The sequence below is a fragment of the Trichosurus vulpecula genome, chromosome 1 (genome assembly GCF_011100635.1).
Source record: "Trichosurus vulpecula isolate mTriVul1 chromosome 1, mTriVul1.pri, whole genome shotgun sequence".
Taxonomy (NCBI): Eukaryota; Metazoa; Chordata; class Mammalia; order Diprotodontia; family Phalangeridae; genus Trichosurus; species Trichosurus vulpecula.
This window is the reverse complement of record NC_050573.1, coordinates 3,990,442-4,003,594: the sequence shown is the minus strand read 5'-3', so window position 1 is coordinate 4,003,594 and position 13,153 is coordinate 3,990,442. Positions and strand designations below refer to the sequence as shown.

Here is a 13,153-nt window from a genome sequence, read left to right as displayed (position 1 = left end):
CTATCACATTGTGGCTGTTAGAATATCAAAAGTTCTCCTAGTTCACTCATTTCATTCTTCATCAGTCTATAAAAGTCCTCAAATTTTTTTTTCTTTATGATGTTGTTATTTATAAATTGTTCTCCTGTTTCTGCTCATTCTCTTGGCAACAGTTCATACAAGTCTTCCTGGGAGTCTCTAAAACCATCCCCTCCATCATATTTACAGCACAATAGTGTTGAGAGTGAATTTGGGGGGTGAACATAACTGACTCCATCTTGTTCTGTATCAGTCATTTTGCTGTATATGTGTTGTGCTGAAAAAAAGTGAGCGAGACCCGGATATAAATTTAGACGTGGATTTATTCAAGCGCAGGACTGTTTGGAGTAAAGACTCAAATTGAACAGCCCCAAGCAGGGGTAGGGTCAGGGTACTTAAAGGGAAAGAACACAATTTGATTTCTGTGGAGATGGGAACACAAAAGGTGGGACAAGCTGAGGCAGGATTATTTTCATGGAGAAGGGAACACAAACAGTGGGGTCCATGTAGATGGAGTACAAACAGTGGGGTCTGTGGAGATGGGAGTAAAAACAGTGGGGTGTGCTGGGGCAAGATGGAGAAACTGGGGGGGCAGGGCACAACACATGGGCCCCCAAGAACCCCAAGTTGCAGCAGCTGGTATCCTTCAGTGTCTTTTTTTTCCTCCTCTTATCAGTACAAAAGGACCTAGCTGCAGAAGGTGGAGGATTCCAAAGTCCTTAGAATGTCTTCCTGCCTTGTCTACTGTAATGCACAAGTTCTCTTTGATTTACTGAAACTAGTTAGACTACCTCCCTTACCCATCCCCTGTAGCAAATGCTATACATTTTCCTTTAACAAGTATACTATTTTTCTCTGCACACCCAACTGCATTTTAATGAATATTTCTTTTTCTTTGGTTCCTATAATGTTAATGTATAATGTTGCTTTCTGAATTATAAATGACCATCAAGTGTTGGTGGACAACGCCACACCAAATAGTCTCCTGATTTATTCTGGCTCATCGGCTTTAGATAAGTGAACTGGGAAGAAAATTCATTAAACAACAGTATCCCACCCCATTCACGTAGCATAACTTTCTTGGCCATTCCCCCGTCAATGAGCGGGTCTTTGCCACCTCAAAAAGAGTTTCTTGTGCGCAGAAGCCTGCATTTTCCTGCTTTCTTGGCTCGCTTCGGGGGACCTGAAGGCTCAACGGTCCAGGTCACAGCTCCACCATCAGCGCAGGAAAGCCCCCAGAGGGCATCATGGTCCTTTAATGCCCGGCCAGCCAATCAGTGGGGGCGAGGCGGAACCTCAAGTTGTCTTCATTGGCACTTCGAACACCGCTTCACAGGGCAAAGGATGCCTTGGGTTTCTTCCTCTGGAAACCGCCCGTTCTCATCCTTGACCCTTTTTCCATCGGAAGCGGCTCTCGAACTGGCGCATCCCAATCCTTCTTAGGCAGCTCAGAGGCGAGACCTTCAGCAAGCAGAAAAACTCCATTTCCCAGAGGTCTCTGCAGCCTCCAGGGTCGGCCCACAGCGAGGTTCCCCCGTGGTGGCTATGGAAACGGAGGCAAGCGGGCTCCGCAGAGAAGAGCCTTGAGGGGATTGGTGGAGAGAGAGAGGCGCGGCCGGAACAGGCGGGGCCAAGACGGTCTGTTAATACGCCACAGCCGCATCCTCGCGGGCTCTCCGTGTCGTCCCGGGCGCGCGTTCGGAACCGTCTCGGTTCCGCTCCGAGTCCGGCCTCCTCTTCCGCCGCCGCCCCTGCCAGGGCCCGAGCTCTGCTCCCCCGGGAAGGGTGAGTGAGACCGGAGGCGGGGCAGGGGCCGAGACAGGGAGGAGCGGAGCGGCGCGGCGTGCGCTTTCGGGGCTTCCGGGAAAGGGGCGGGGTCGAGAGGAGGAGGCAGCGCTAGAGCCGCGCGTGCGCAGTGCGCGGCTCCTCCTGGCAGTTCTCTTTTTTGTCCCGACGCACCTGCTCTGGCTCCCCATTTACCCACTCGCCACCACGCCTCACCCCTCCCCAGCTCAGCCCCCTTCCCGGCCGCCCCACCCCCAGTGCGTTCGTGCGGCACCCACTGTGTGCCTGGCCCCAGCTCACAGTGTCAGGGGTGCAGGACAAGAGTTCGAATCCTGCCCCAGCCCCTCTCTTGCCGTGGGACTCCGGCCAAGCCAGTCGTCGTCCTCCCTGCGTCCCTCAGTTTTCTCAGTGGCCCTACGACCCTCCCTCGTGCACTTGTGTGCATGTCTGCGGACATGATGGACACGCGTGTGCGTGTGTTGGGGGCCAGCGCCCTCCGAAGAGGAGCTGGGGCTCGGGCAGCCAGAGACGGGCTGCAGGGGGCCGAAGGAACGGGGAGTGAGACGGAGCACTCGGGGACCCGGAGTGCGGGGGCTCCGGACGCGGGACCGAGGAGCTGCCCACTCTCCTTCCCCCCCACCTCCGCACACCTTCTGCACGCCAAAAGAAAACGCCCTTTCCGTGTTCCTGGAGCCCCTCCCCCATGCCCTCCAGCATTGGCGCGAGTGATCCGGGACGCCCCCAGGCCTGGGACCCCTCCCTCCTCTCGCCTGTTCAGGGTCCTTTTCTCCTTTCAAGGCTCGACTCGAGTGCTGCAGCAGCCCCCCTGTTTCTATAGTGTAGCTCCCAGCCCTGGCCAAACTTACACACTTGCCTGCGTGTTCTTCAGATGGGATGAGCTCTGGGAAGAGCTCCTGTATCCGCACCTCAGCCCACGGGGGTGGGGGGCTTTCTAGATCCCTAGGGCAGGGCCAGGGTCTTTCTCACGGCTCCTCTTTCTTCAGCAGCTCTGCCTTCTGACAGCCTGATCCCTAACCAGAAGGGAAACATGGCCCCCGTGCTCCTGACTGCCAGGACCCACCAGGTGAGTGGCAGCGTGCCCTCTCCAGCAATGCCATCTCAGCGCTTGGTACGTTGTCCCCTTATTTCCATTTTCTTTAATACGATTCTTCTTGTTTCTGTGATTTTTGTCTTTGGCCCCTCTTTTTAGAGTGTATCTTTTCTACATATTTCTTTCTCTAGTTAACAATTTTCATTGTGTTTTGGTGTCTAAAAGTTGAGGTTTAAGATTTGTCTTTCTGCATTGTTTGAGTTTTTTGTTTCCTAACAAGTGAACAGTTTGTGTATGAGTGCGGTGACAGCCTGAGAATCTGTGTGCTGGCAGAAGTCTCCTTGAGTCTGTGAAATCTTTTTAACCAGTGTTTTATTTAAACCCACAATCTCCTCCTAGTAACTCTCTTTGGAGTTTGTCAAGTCTGACAGATCTTAAGATTACCTAGAGCTAGTGTCTTACTATCTTTTTTTCCACCCTAGTTATGTTTTCCTTAAAGACCTTAGTTGACATAATAATTCAGTGCATTAAAGTGATTGTCTAAAGACAGACTGATCATGGATGACACTTCCTCAGGAGCTCCCTCTTCAGAAAGCATGTTTCAAATCTTCTGACATTTAAAGCTTTTCCCATTCAGGCCTCTTCCTAAAACAGTAAAAAAAAAAGTCCTACCTTAATTACCAATACGCTGACTTTGCTCTGCATCAGTTGATCCAAGTTTTCCCAGGTTTCTCTGAAACCATCTTTTTCATCATTTCTTATAGCCCAGCAATATTCCATCACATTTATGTACCATGTCTTGTTCAGCTTTTCCCCAGTTGATGATCACCCCTTAACTTCTAGGTTTTTGCCACCACAAAAAGAGCTGCTATAAATATTTTTGTACATATGGGTTCTTTTCTGGCTTTGGGGTATAGGCTTAGTAGTGATATCACTAGATTAAATAGCTTTTATAATTTTGGGGGCATAGTTTCTTTCCAAATTCCTTTCCCAAATGGCTGGACCAATTCACAAGTCCACCAACAGCACATTAATATACCTGGCTTCCCACAGTCTGTCCAGTATTTGCCTTTTTTGTCAACTTCGCCAATCCTTTGGGTGTTCGATGTTTACTAATTATCTGCTACATGCCAGTTAACTGTGCTGAGCTCTGGGGATACAAAAGGAGGCAAAAGACAGTCCCTGCCCACAAGGAACTCACAACCTAACGGGAGACAACATGTGAGCAAATATATGCAAAGGCTATGTACAAGATAAATAGGAAATCATTAACAGAGGTGAGGCACTAGAATTAAGAGAGAACTCTGTTAATTTGCATTTCTCTGTTCTTAGTGATTTAGAGCACATTTTCATATGGCTACTATTAGCTTGGCTTTCTTCCTCTGAAAACTGCCTTCTCCTTTCCTTTGCTTATCAATTGGAAAGAAGCTGTTGTTCTTGTGAATTTGAATCAGTTTCCAATATATCTTAAAATTGAGTGCTTAATGAAAGAAATCGTTATTTCTCTATTGTTTTAATCACTAATTATTGGATCCGGACCAAGGTTTTCCCCCTCTTCTACTTTCTCCTCCAAAAATCAACCAGAGTGGGAAATCTTTCTCAAAGACTTGCCCAGGCTAAGATCTAATCAAAGATAGTATGAGAAATTCTAAGTTTAGGCAAATAGGTGGATTCCTGCTCATTGTGTTTATTCGGACAAGTCTGGGAAAATGTGTATTCTCCTTTTTGTCGGACAGGTGATAAGGAAATTGAGAAATCTCTTTGACCAAGATTTGGGTACTCAGTGTTGTACCCCAACACCCTCATTGTAATATAACCTACCTTTCATTGTAATATTGATTCTCCCATTAATTGTTAGCCAATCAGAGTTGATTGCCACCCACAGAAACACCCACTTTTCCAAAAGCATGTGGAGTGTGAGCTCACCACCATGAGGGGTCTTTGGCATTTAGGAGTGACATTGACCTCTTTTATTAATACCATGCTAGCCTTATTAATAAAATGATTAAATCATTCAGAAATTTTGTCTCATACTTTTTAAACATCACATCAGAGGAACTTGCTGCAAAGATTTTTCCCTCGTTTACCTGTTTCTTTTTTAGCTTCATTGGTTTTATTTGTGCAAAAACTTGTTAATCTTATGTTTAATCTTTAACATGTCTGTTTTCGGGAATATTTTCTGTCTCGTTTGGCCGTTGTCAATAGTTACAACTTCACAAAACCTAATTGAAAACTAGATTTATTATAAGAGAAATAAACGTGCATGTGGAACTCAAAGAGTTCACAATTCATACAGAGGTTTGCGTATTTATGACAGCAGGACAAAGGAAGGAGGAGGAAAGACATAACTCCCCCTAAAGAGGCATGGCATGACAGGAGGGAAAGCGTAGAAAAGGGACAAACCCCTCCCAAACAGGAGGACTGAGGCAATGGCAAAAGCGGCATTCTTTTCCCTTGGGAACTGCTGGACTGTGAAACTAGGATGGTCTGCACATCAGCAGAGTCCCAGCCTGGCATAGATGGGCTGGTGCCTACCTTGACTCTGAGGGACACACACGGAGTCCAGTTTGGGATGCAAACAACAAAATCATGTCAGCTTGACACATTCAGGGCCTCCCACATGCTCTGGATCCAGCGTTTCTGGAAAACACGGTGACTCAGAAAGACAAGTTCAGGGAACCCTTAACAGTCTTTAACAACATGAATTTTTCTCCCATCCACAGATTTAACGGGTAATTTCCCTGCTTCTCTAATGTTGTCACCCTTTCACTCTCCTTGGTTAGAATTCCTTTTGCTCAAGACTAGTCCTTCCCTTGCTCTGTCTTCCCCATCTTGAGTAAAATGTATTTCTGTGCCCAGCTCCGTGTATGTATATGTTTATTATCCAATGAGATAATATTTGTAGAGCGCTTAGCACAGTGCCTGGCATATGGTAGACACTGTATAAATGCTTCTTTCCTCCTCTCCCCTTCTCCACCTCCCCTCCCCCCGCCCCAGCCCATCTTCCCTTTGACCAGTTGGGTTGAGGTTCAAATGTAGCCAGCTCCTCCACTCCCTCTCTCCTCGTTGTATAAACTTCTGCATGTGTGTCTTCTTATGTGTATCTAGGTGATACTGTTGGCATAGAGTCAGAAAGACTTGAGTTCAAATGCAGCCTCAGGTGCTCACTAGCTGTGTGACCCTGGGAAAGTCACTTAACCCCTGCTTGCTTCAGTTTCCTTATCTGTAAAATGGACGTGATAATAACACCTCCCTTTGAGGGGTTTTGTGAGGATCAAACAATATTTGTAGAAAATACTTATCACAGTGCCTGGCACACAGTATACACTATAACAAGTGCTGGTTATCATCATCATCATCATTATAATTTCCCCTAACCTCTCCTTCCCCTTTCCCTCTGTGTATTCTTCCCTTCTCTTAATATTTAAGATCATCAGAACATAACAGAACTACTCCCGGGCCTTTTCTAATTAGGGTCTTTCAGTTTTTTCAGTCATTTGACTTGGTTTCACCATCTCTTGTCTTGTTGAATGATCATCTTTTATTTGGTCCATTCTGATTTTCAGGAAATTTGTTTCTCTGGTAAAATTTTGTACTTCCTGTGCTAAGCTGTTGATTCTCTGATTCTCTTTACAATTCTTTCTTCCATAGCTCTCATTGCTTTTCCAATTTTGTCCTCTCTTGTTCATTTTATTTATAAAAATATTTTTAACTCTTCATCTCTTCCAGGAATGAATTTGTCCACAAGCTGTGTCTTCCTTTGAAGCTTTACTTATAGATGTTTTGGAGTCACTTTTATCCTGGATTTGTTTCTTGAGTTTCCCAGCCACCTTTTTATGGTGGGGTTCATTTTTTGTTTGCTCATTCTTCCAGCCTGCTTCTTGACTTTGGACTTGATGTTATGGCTAGGCTCTGCACCTTTCTGTCAAGACAGTCTGGGTTGGTCTGTTGTTGCTTTCTTGGGGTTGTATTCATTGTTTCAGAGATAGCTCAGGCTGGGGACAAAGTGTGATTGCTGTCGTCCTGGGCTGAGCTTTGCGAGTTCCTAACGTGTTGGGGTGTGAGTAGCACACCTGTTGGCCTCCCCGATTGGAGTTCCAGGAGACTGCTGCTGGTCTCAGCCGCACTGTCAGCCACCAGGGATGCTCTGATGGTTTAAAGGGACAGAACTGTTGTCTCCCCTTTTTTCTGGGATTCCTGCCCTGGCTATTCTGCCACAGGTTTCCAGCAGGGCTGGAGGCTGGAACTGAAGACATCATTGGGTACCTGGGTTCAGAGCCACAGCTGCTACCTGTTTCTGAACTTACTCCTTGCTCAGGATGTAGGTTAGGCCACAATTTCTCCTCAACCTGGAATACTGCTCTTACACTCAGGTCCTCTTCTCAGGCTTCCTTGAATCTTTGGCCCTGACCTGAGCAATGAGCTAGAGAACTACCAGTGGGCCCCTGTTTGTGGTCAGGTCCCTCTTTGCTGCCTCTGCAGCCTCTTGCCCTGGTGCACAGCCACTCCCTGCCTTAGAACACTCCACTCCACACCCTGACCCTCGTGTTCCCATGCCTCTGTCTCCCCATGATGACCTTGGCTGGAAAAAAGACTTGCTGTGTTGTTTTTTCTTGGATTCCCCAGCCAGGTTTTGATCTGGTGTGTTTTCCACATCTTGTGGGGTGGAGGTTGGGGAACCTCTGCTGACTTCTTCCTGCTGCTCTCCATTTTCCTCCAGTGTCAGACTGATTTCAGCAAGAACCACATGCTTCAAGGACAGGACATGGATCAAGGAGGGCACAGGCATGGTAACCCTCTAGCTGCAGAGGCCTTGTGGAGCCAGGAAGATCTTTCTCAGCTCACACAGTTTATACTTTGCCTCCTCAGCTTGGGTACCCAAGAACTGTCAAGGGGCCATAGATATCCTGAACCAGGCAATGCTGCTGGCATCCATGATGCCCTCTAGGTGTGTGCCACTTCAGGGCAGACCTGGCCATGGCTCTGAACCAGCCGCTGCTTCCAGGCCTTCTTTGCCTCAGTTCCCAGCAGGACCCCCTTGAGCATCTTTGTAAAGAAAGGAGGAGGAGGAGGAGAAGGAGGAGGAGGTGACAGCCGCATTCCTTTAGCTAATGTTAGGGCCTGTGGATGGTCTTGGGAACAAAGCTGGTGTTCATTTCTGCAGCCTGCACAGCTTTGTTCTACCTATGTGCTTTAGAGGGTTCTCTTTGGGCCCCAGCCCATGGCTACATCATGCCTAAAAGAGGGACACTTGTTTGCTTTTAATACTCCTGTCTTAATCCCCAACACCACACTCAGGTGCACTGCTATTCCTCTTCAAGACTCCAGGCTTTATCAGCCCTAACTCTCTTTCTTTTTATAGTGTTGTGATAGAATTTTAACAAAAGTGTCAACTGAGGCAGATCTCCACACAAGATAACATTTATTAGCAAAGGCATGCTACTTGTCAATAAGTGGGTCCATGGTTTGCCTCCCTTAATGCCAGAGACCCCAAGCAAGGGGACCGTTCCCCTCGTCTAGGGTTTTGGGGAGCACAGAACACAGAACCGAGTAAGATAGAGGGCATCATGAAATTAGGGGCAACATGACTGGTTACAGAACAACACAATGGGCTGAAAATTTGGTAAGGGGGGCTAGCAGTGACACCCCCCCCCCTTCTCTCATGAAACCAAGAAGTGCTCACTGGCTGAGTGCAGGTATGATGTGATGGCCCAGACTTTTGGACAGCAAACCAGACATCCTTGATGGATAACTTGGTGGAATAAAGATATCAGATAACTCCCTTGCTTTCTCACACATTCTCCAAGGTCAGTTAAATTCCCTAAGGCAGGAGAGTCGTAACTTATTACAGGCCAGCTGAACTCTAGACTAAGTTTAGTTAAAGTACAAAATCAATTACTTATCAATAGGATTGATAAGAATATGTTACAGAATTAATCTTCTGAATGATAAATCATTACCATATAGAAAATCCTCCATATTATAGTGCAGGCTCTGCACATATCAAGCTCTTCTTTCTATGAACTCCTAGCCTGGAGACATGATCAACCCTTGGGCAAAAAACAGCAAACATCCTTGAGGCATGGGGCCAGTTCCATGAGGTTGAACTTCTTTGAGAAACTGACGTTCTAGGAACCTAGCCAGTTCTTAAAAACAAACTTCTCGTGAGGCCCCATTGTGAGGGGTGGCCACCCTCCCGATGGGAACGTCTGGGACAGCTAGCAAGGAGCCTTTCCTTGTCGGCAGTGAGCCTTCTTTGTTCAAAGCCCTATTTACGTCTCCAAGTGAGTAAGTTGCATTGGAATCTCACCCATGGAGAGGACGCTCTGCCTGGGCTCTCCCATTCGGGACCCTGATAGCTATACCCCAGGATTCCCCAGCTTGAAGACTCAGGAGTTGGTGCTTCCCCTGAATTGGTGATGTTTTCTACTGCGGTCTGTGTTTGCGCCACTTTTGCTTTGTTAGCTTTGCTATTAGGAGTTGTTGGTTATTGTTGTTGTAAATCCGATGTAGTATTCCCTGCCTTTTATTAAAAGCATTATTTCATTGGGAGTGTGTCTTATTGCAGGCACGAATCCAAACCCAACCAAGCTTAATGGTACATCTTCTCCGCAGTACCACACACAGATCCTCGATTCAGCACTGACACTGTCTTTGGGGATTTTTAAAAAATATATTTACCTGATCACAGACAAGAGCAAGGTTGAAGAATGATCTATTTACTACAACACGAAGGGAGGCAGCTGGTAGCACAGTGGATAGAGTGTTGGAGATGGAGTCAGGAAGACCCGAGTTCAAATCGGCGCTGACTAGCTGTGTGACCCAGAGCAGGTCACTTACCTCCGTGTACCTGTTTTCTCATCTGTAAGATGGGGATCGTGATAGCACCCCCCTTTCAGGGTTGTGGTGAGGATGAGATCTTTGTTCAAAAGTGCTGACACAGGGCCTTGCATATAGGAGGTGCCAGAGAAGTGGGTCTTCTTTTCCCCTATAGATATTCTGGGTTCTCTGGGGCCTTTCTTTTCCCTCTAGACTTCCTTGGGGTATATAGTTAGCAGCAGAATCTCTGGATTCAGGGACATGGATACTTCAGTCACTTTATTCGAAGGATTCCGCCGTGCTTGCCAGCGGGGCATTCTAATGCACTGCCCCACCAGAATGTGTTTGTACACCCATACTGACTGTTCTCCTCTTTGCCAAATTTCCAGGTGTAAGGGGAAACCGTGGGCTCGTTTTTATATTGATTTCTCTTATTAGTGATTTGGAGCATTTTTTTTCTTATGGCTGCTAATATTAGCTTGGCAGTTAAAACCCTTAATATCTGGATCTGACCAAAATATATAGTCCCCACGTGTTGATTCTTTTGACCCAGAAACCCTGCAATCTGGCCTTTCTATCCCAAGGAGGTCAATAAAAAAACAAAAAGAAAAGCTCTAGTAGCAATTTTTTGTGATGGCAAAGAACTAGAAACAAAGCAGACACCCGTCTACTGGGGGATGAGTAAACAAATTATGCTATGAGAATGTCGTGGGATATTACTGTGTTATCAGAAACCATGTATATGATGGAATACAGAGAAGCATTCAAAGACGTACATAAACTGATGTGGATGGAAGTAAGCAAAGCCAGGAAAACTACACAGTGCCTACAAGAATGGAAATGGAAAGAACCACCACAGAGCCATCAGAATGAAATTTGGAAAATACAAAGAGCAAACTTGGCTCCAGAGAATTTTGAGAAGCCACTTTCCTCTTCCTCCTTCACAGAAGTTGGGTTCCCCTCATTTGGAATATTGAATATAACATCAGGATCGTTGGGGTTTTTTTTTTTATTATATTAACTGGTTTTGCTCTTTCTTTTTTGGAGAAATTCTTCGTTAAAGATGTCTCTGTGGAAGCAGGAGGACTTGGAGGGGTATATAGAGAAACTTAGGTGATACAAACACAGAATTTATCAATAAAAATATATTAATAAAAATAATGACCCATTCCCTCCTCCCTCCACCCAATTTCTTGCTTCATTAGCTTTGCATTATGGAGGCCAAAAGTTAAATATTCTAGAAATGTAATTTCATTTCTCCTCTACCTCCCATTTTGATAAGATTTTCCCTATCAAAGTCCTAGTTTGGGGGCAGTGGAGGGAATGGTGGGGGTATTGATCCATTGTGTTGTCCTCAAAACCAAAAGTTCTCCCCATTAAAAAAAAAGGTTAAGTAAAACCACCTAATTAATTTCAGTTTATGACTTGTAATACCAGAACTTTCTTTTTATACTTGATTCTAATAAAATGAGTAAGTGAATGAATTATTGGACACTTGCTATGTACAAAGCACTGTGCTTAGTTCTGGGGATAGAAATAGAAAAGACTTTCCTTGCTCTCAAGGAGCTTATTTGCCTTTGCCCAGAAGGGGCTTATCGTTTAGCTGGGGGAGATAATACCTACATTACAGGGGTTCTTACCACCCCCTCCTGCTCACCAAGAGTAAGAGACCTATGAATATATTTCAGGGAGTTTGTGAACTTAAATGGGGAATTTAATTAGCAAGGTCACTTACTGCCAACAAAATAGGGTCAATAATCGTTAGACACTCAGGACAGTTTACAAAACATCCTTTTAAGCATAAATGAGGAACATCAGAAATGAAGCTGATGGTTTGGGGTATTTGCCATGATTGCCATCATGGAAAGCTATCCTGTGTCAACAGGAAACTTTTGACAGATGAGCCTGGGCCAAGAACAGGGAGCTAGGTAGATTTGCAATATTTGGCTTCTGGACACTTGGGGGAGTTTCCAGGGTGGGAAAACTGCTAAATTTGATATTTTATTTAATTAGAACTCATGTCTTACCATTCTGTGAACTTTTTGGAGAAATATCTTCCTTAAGGGGTGTCTATCATGAGTCTGTGTGGCTCACTAAAAAAAAGGAACTTAGAGTCACTAAGCTAGAAGTCAGCCTCCTGCTTTCCAGCTGTCAGAAAAGGGGATTTGACCTTTAGTAAGAATCCTTTGGGCTGGCAGGGAGTGAGGAAGAAGGGGGAAAAAAGAGCAAAGTAAAAAGTATACAGCAGAGAACAAAAGAAAATCTACAAGGAAGCAGAGATGGCCAGCTTTCAACATAACTCGCCATATTTAACATACAGGCTTTCTTGAAATGATAAGTTATTGCTGTATATTCTGAATTCTCTACATTTCTGTGTTCTCCTTGTATTAGGAGGGCAGAGTTTATAATCTCAAAGAGGATCATAAACATGTCTGAAAGGTTCGGAACCGCCGGATATAAGAAACTCTCAAAGTAGAAGGCAGAAGAATCAAAACATATATTTAGGCTCCACAGTAACCAACCCATGAACCAGCAACCCCATTTTGATATATTGATCAAAAGCTTCCAGGCCCAATAAGTACACCTTGAAAGAGTAACCAGGAGGCTACAGAGAAGCATGATTGCGTAAAGCAAAATCATGCTTCCCCCTCTATGGTAAAAAGATTACCCACTGGCCTGAAGTCCTTGTTCAGCTTCCTCCCGTAGGTCAGCTCTGCTACTGGCAGCTCCTGCTTCAGCTGTGGCTGTGGCTGTGGCTATAGCTATAGCAGCCTCTGGCTCCAATGGGAGCTGCTTTTAACCATCCAGCTTCTGCGGGGGAGTAAGGTACGCCGGGGAAAGCACAGGTTCTTTCAGTCTGCTTAAGCAAGGTGAAGGGGTTGACCAGGAAAGCACAGGTTCTTTCCATCAGCTTAAGCAAGGGAAGCAAGCTGAAGGGGCCGACAAGCTTACTCCAGTCCAACATACAAACAGCATTCAGTTCAGGGGAAAAAGCCAAACTAGTCAAGGCCACTTGTTGACTAAGTGCTAAGGAGCCCATTTTTGGTTGCCAACACACTCCTGTGCGCGTGACATGTTTTTTTTCTTCCTTATATTTAAATTTACAATGTTTCTTTTTCTTTTCTTACTATGTATTTAAGTTCTGGTATTTGTCTAAAATAAAACATTTTTTAAAAAGATTGGGAAGCCATGGGTATGGAACATGGCATGCTTTCTCAGATGATTGTCATTGGTTTTGCTTAAGTGATTTTTTTTTTAATTACAAAGGGTAGCACCTGGGGAGGTGGCAGAAAGAAAAGTATATAGGGATAACTGATATAAAAACTCAAAACATTAATAAAACTTTTTAAAAGAAATTTCAAAATAAGGGGAAAAAAGAATCCTATAATGTCTAACTTAATCTTGTCAGTATTTTATTCCCACAAAGATGCCTTTCCCATTCTAACTTATCTGTTATCAAAGGGAATATTTATGCTAGTT

The 13,153-nt window shown here is 45.2% G+C and overlaps 1 protein-coding gene across 1 annotated transcript in view; it reads left to right on the top strand.

The window, feature by feature from the left end:
- The first annotated feature begins 1,116 nt into the window (after nucleotides 1-1,116).
- The window catches only part of LOC118843485 (zinc finger protein 420-like), a 35,594-nt gene continuing 23,557 nt past the window's right edge, over nucleotides 1,117-13,153 (top strand). Inside the window, exons 1-3 of the mRNA XM_036751175.1 lie at nucleotides 1,117-1,295; nucleotides 1,511-1,803; nucleotides 2,808-2,932. Coding sequence (XP_036607070.1) covers nucleotides 1,117-1,295; nucleotides 1,511-1,803; nucleotides 2,808-2,932 — 597 coding nt within the window. The remainder of the gene's footprint in view (nucleotides 1,296-1,510; nucleotides 1,804-2,807; nucleotides 2,933-13,153) is intronic.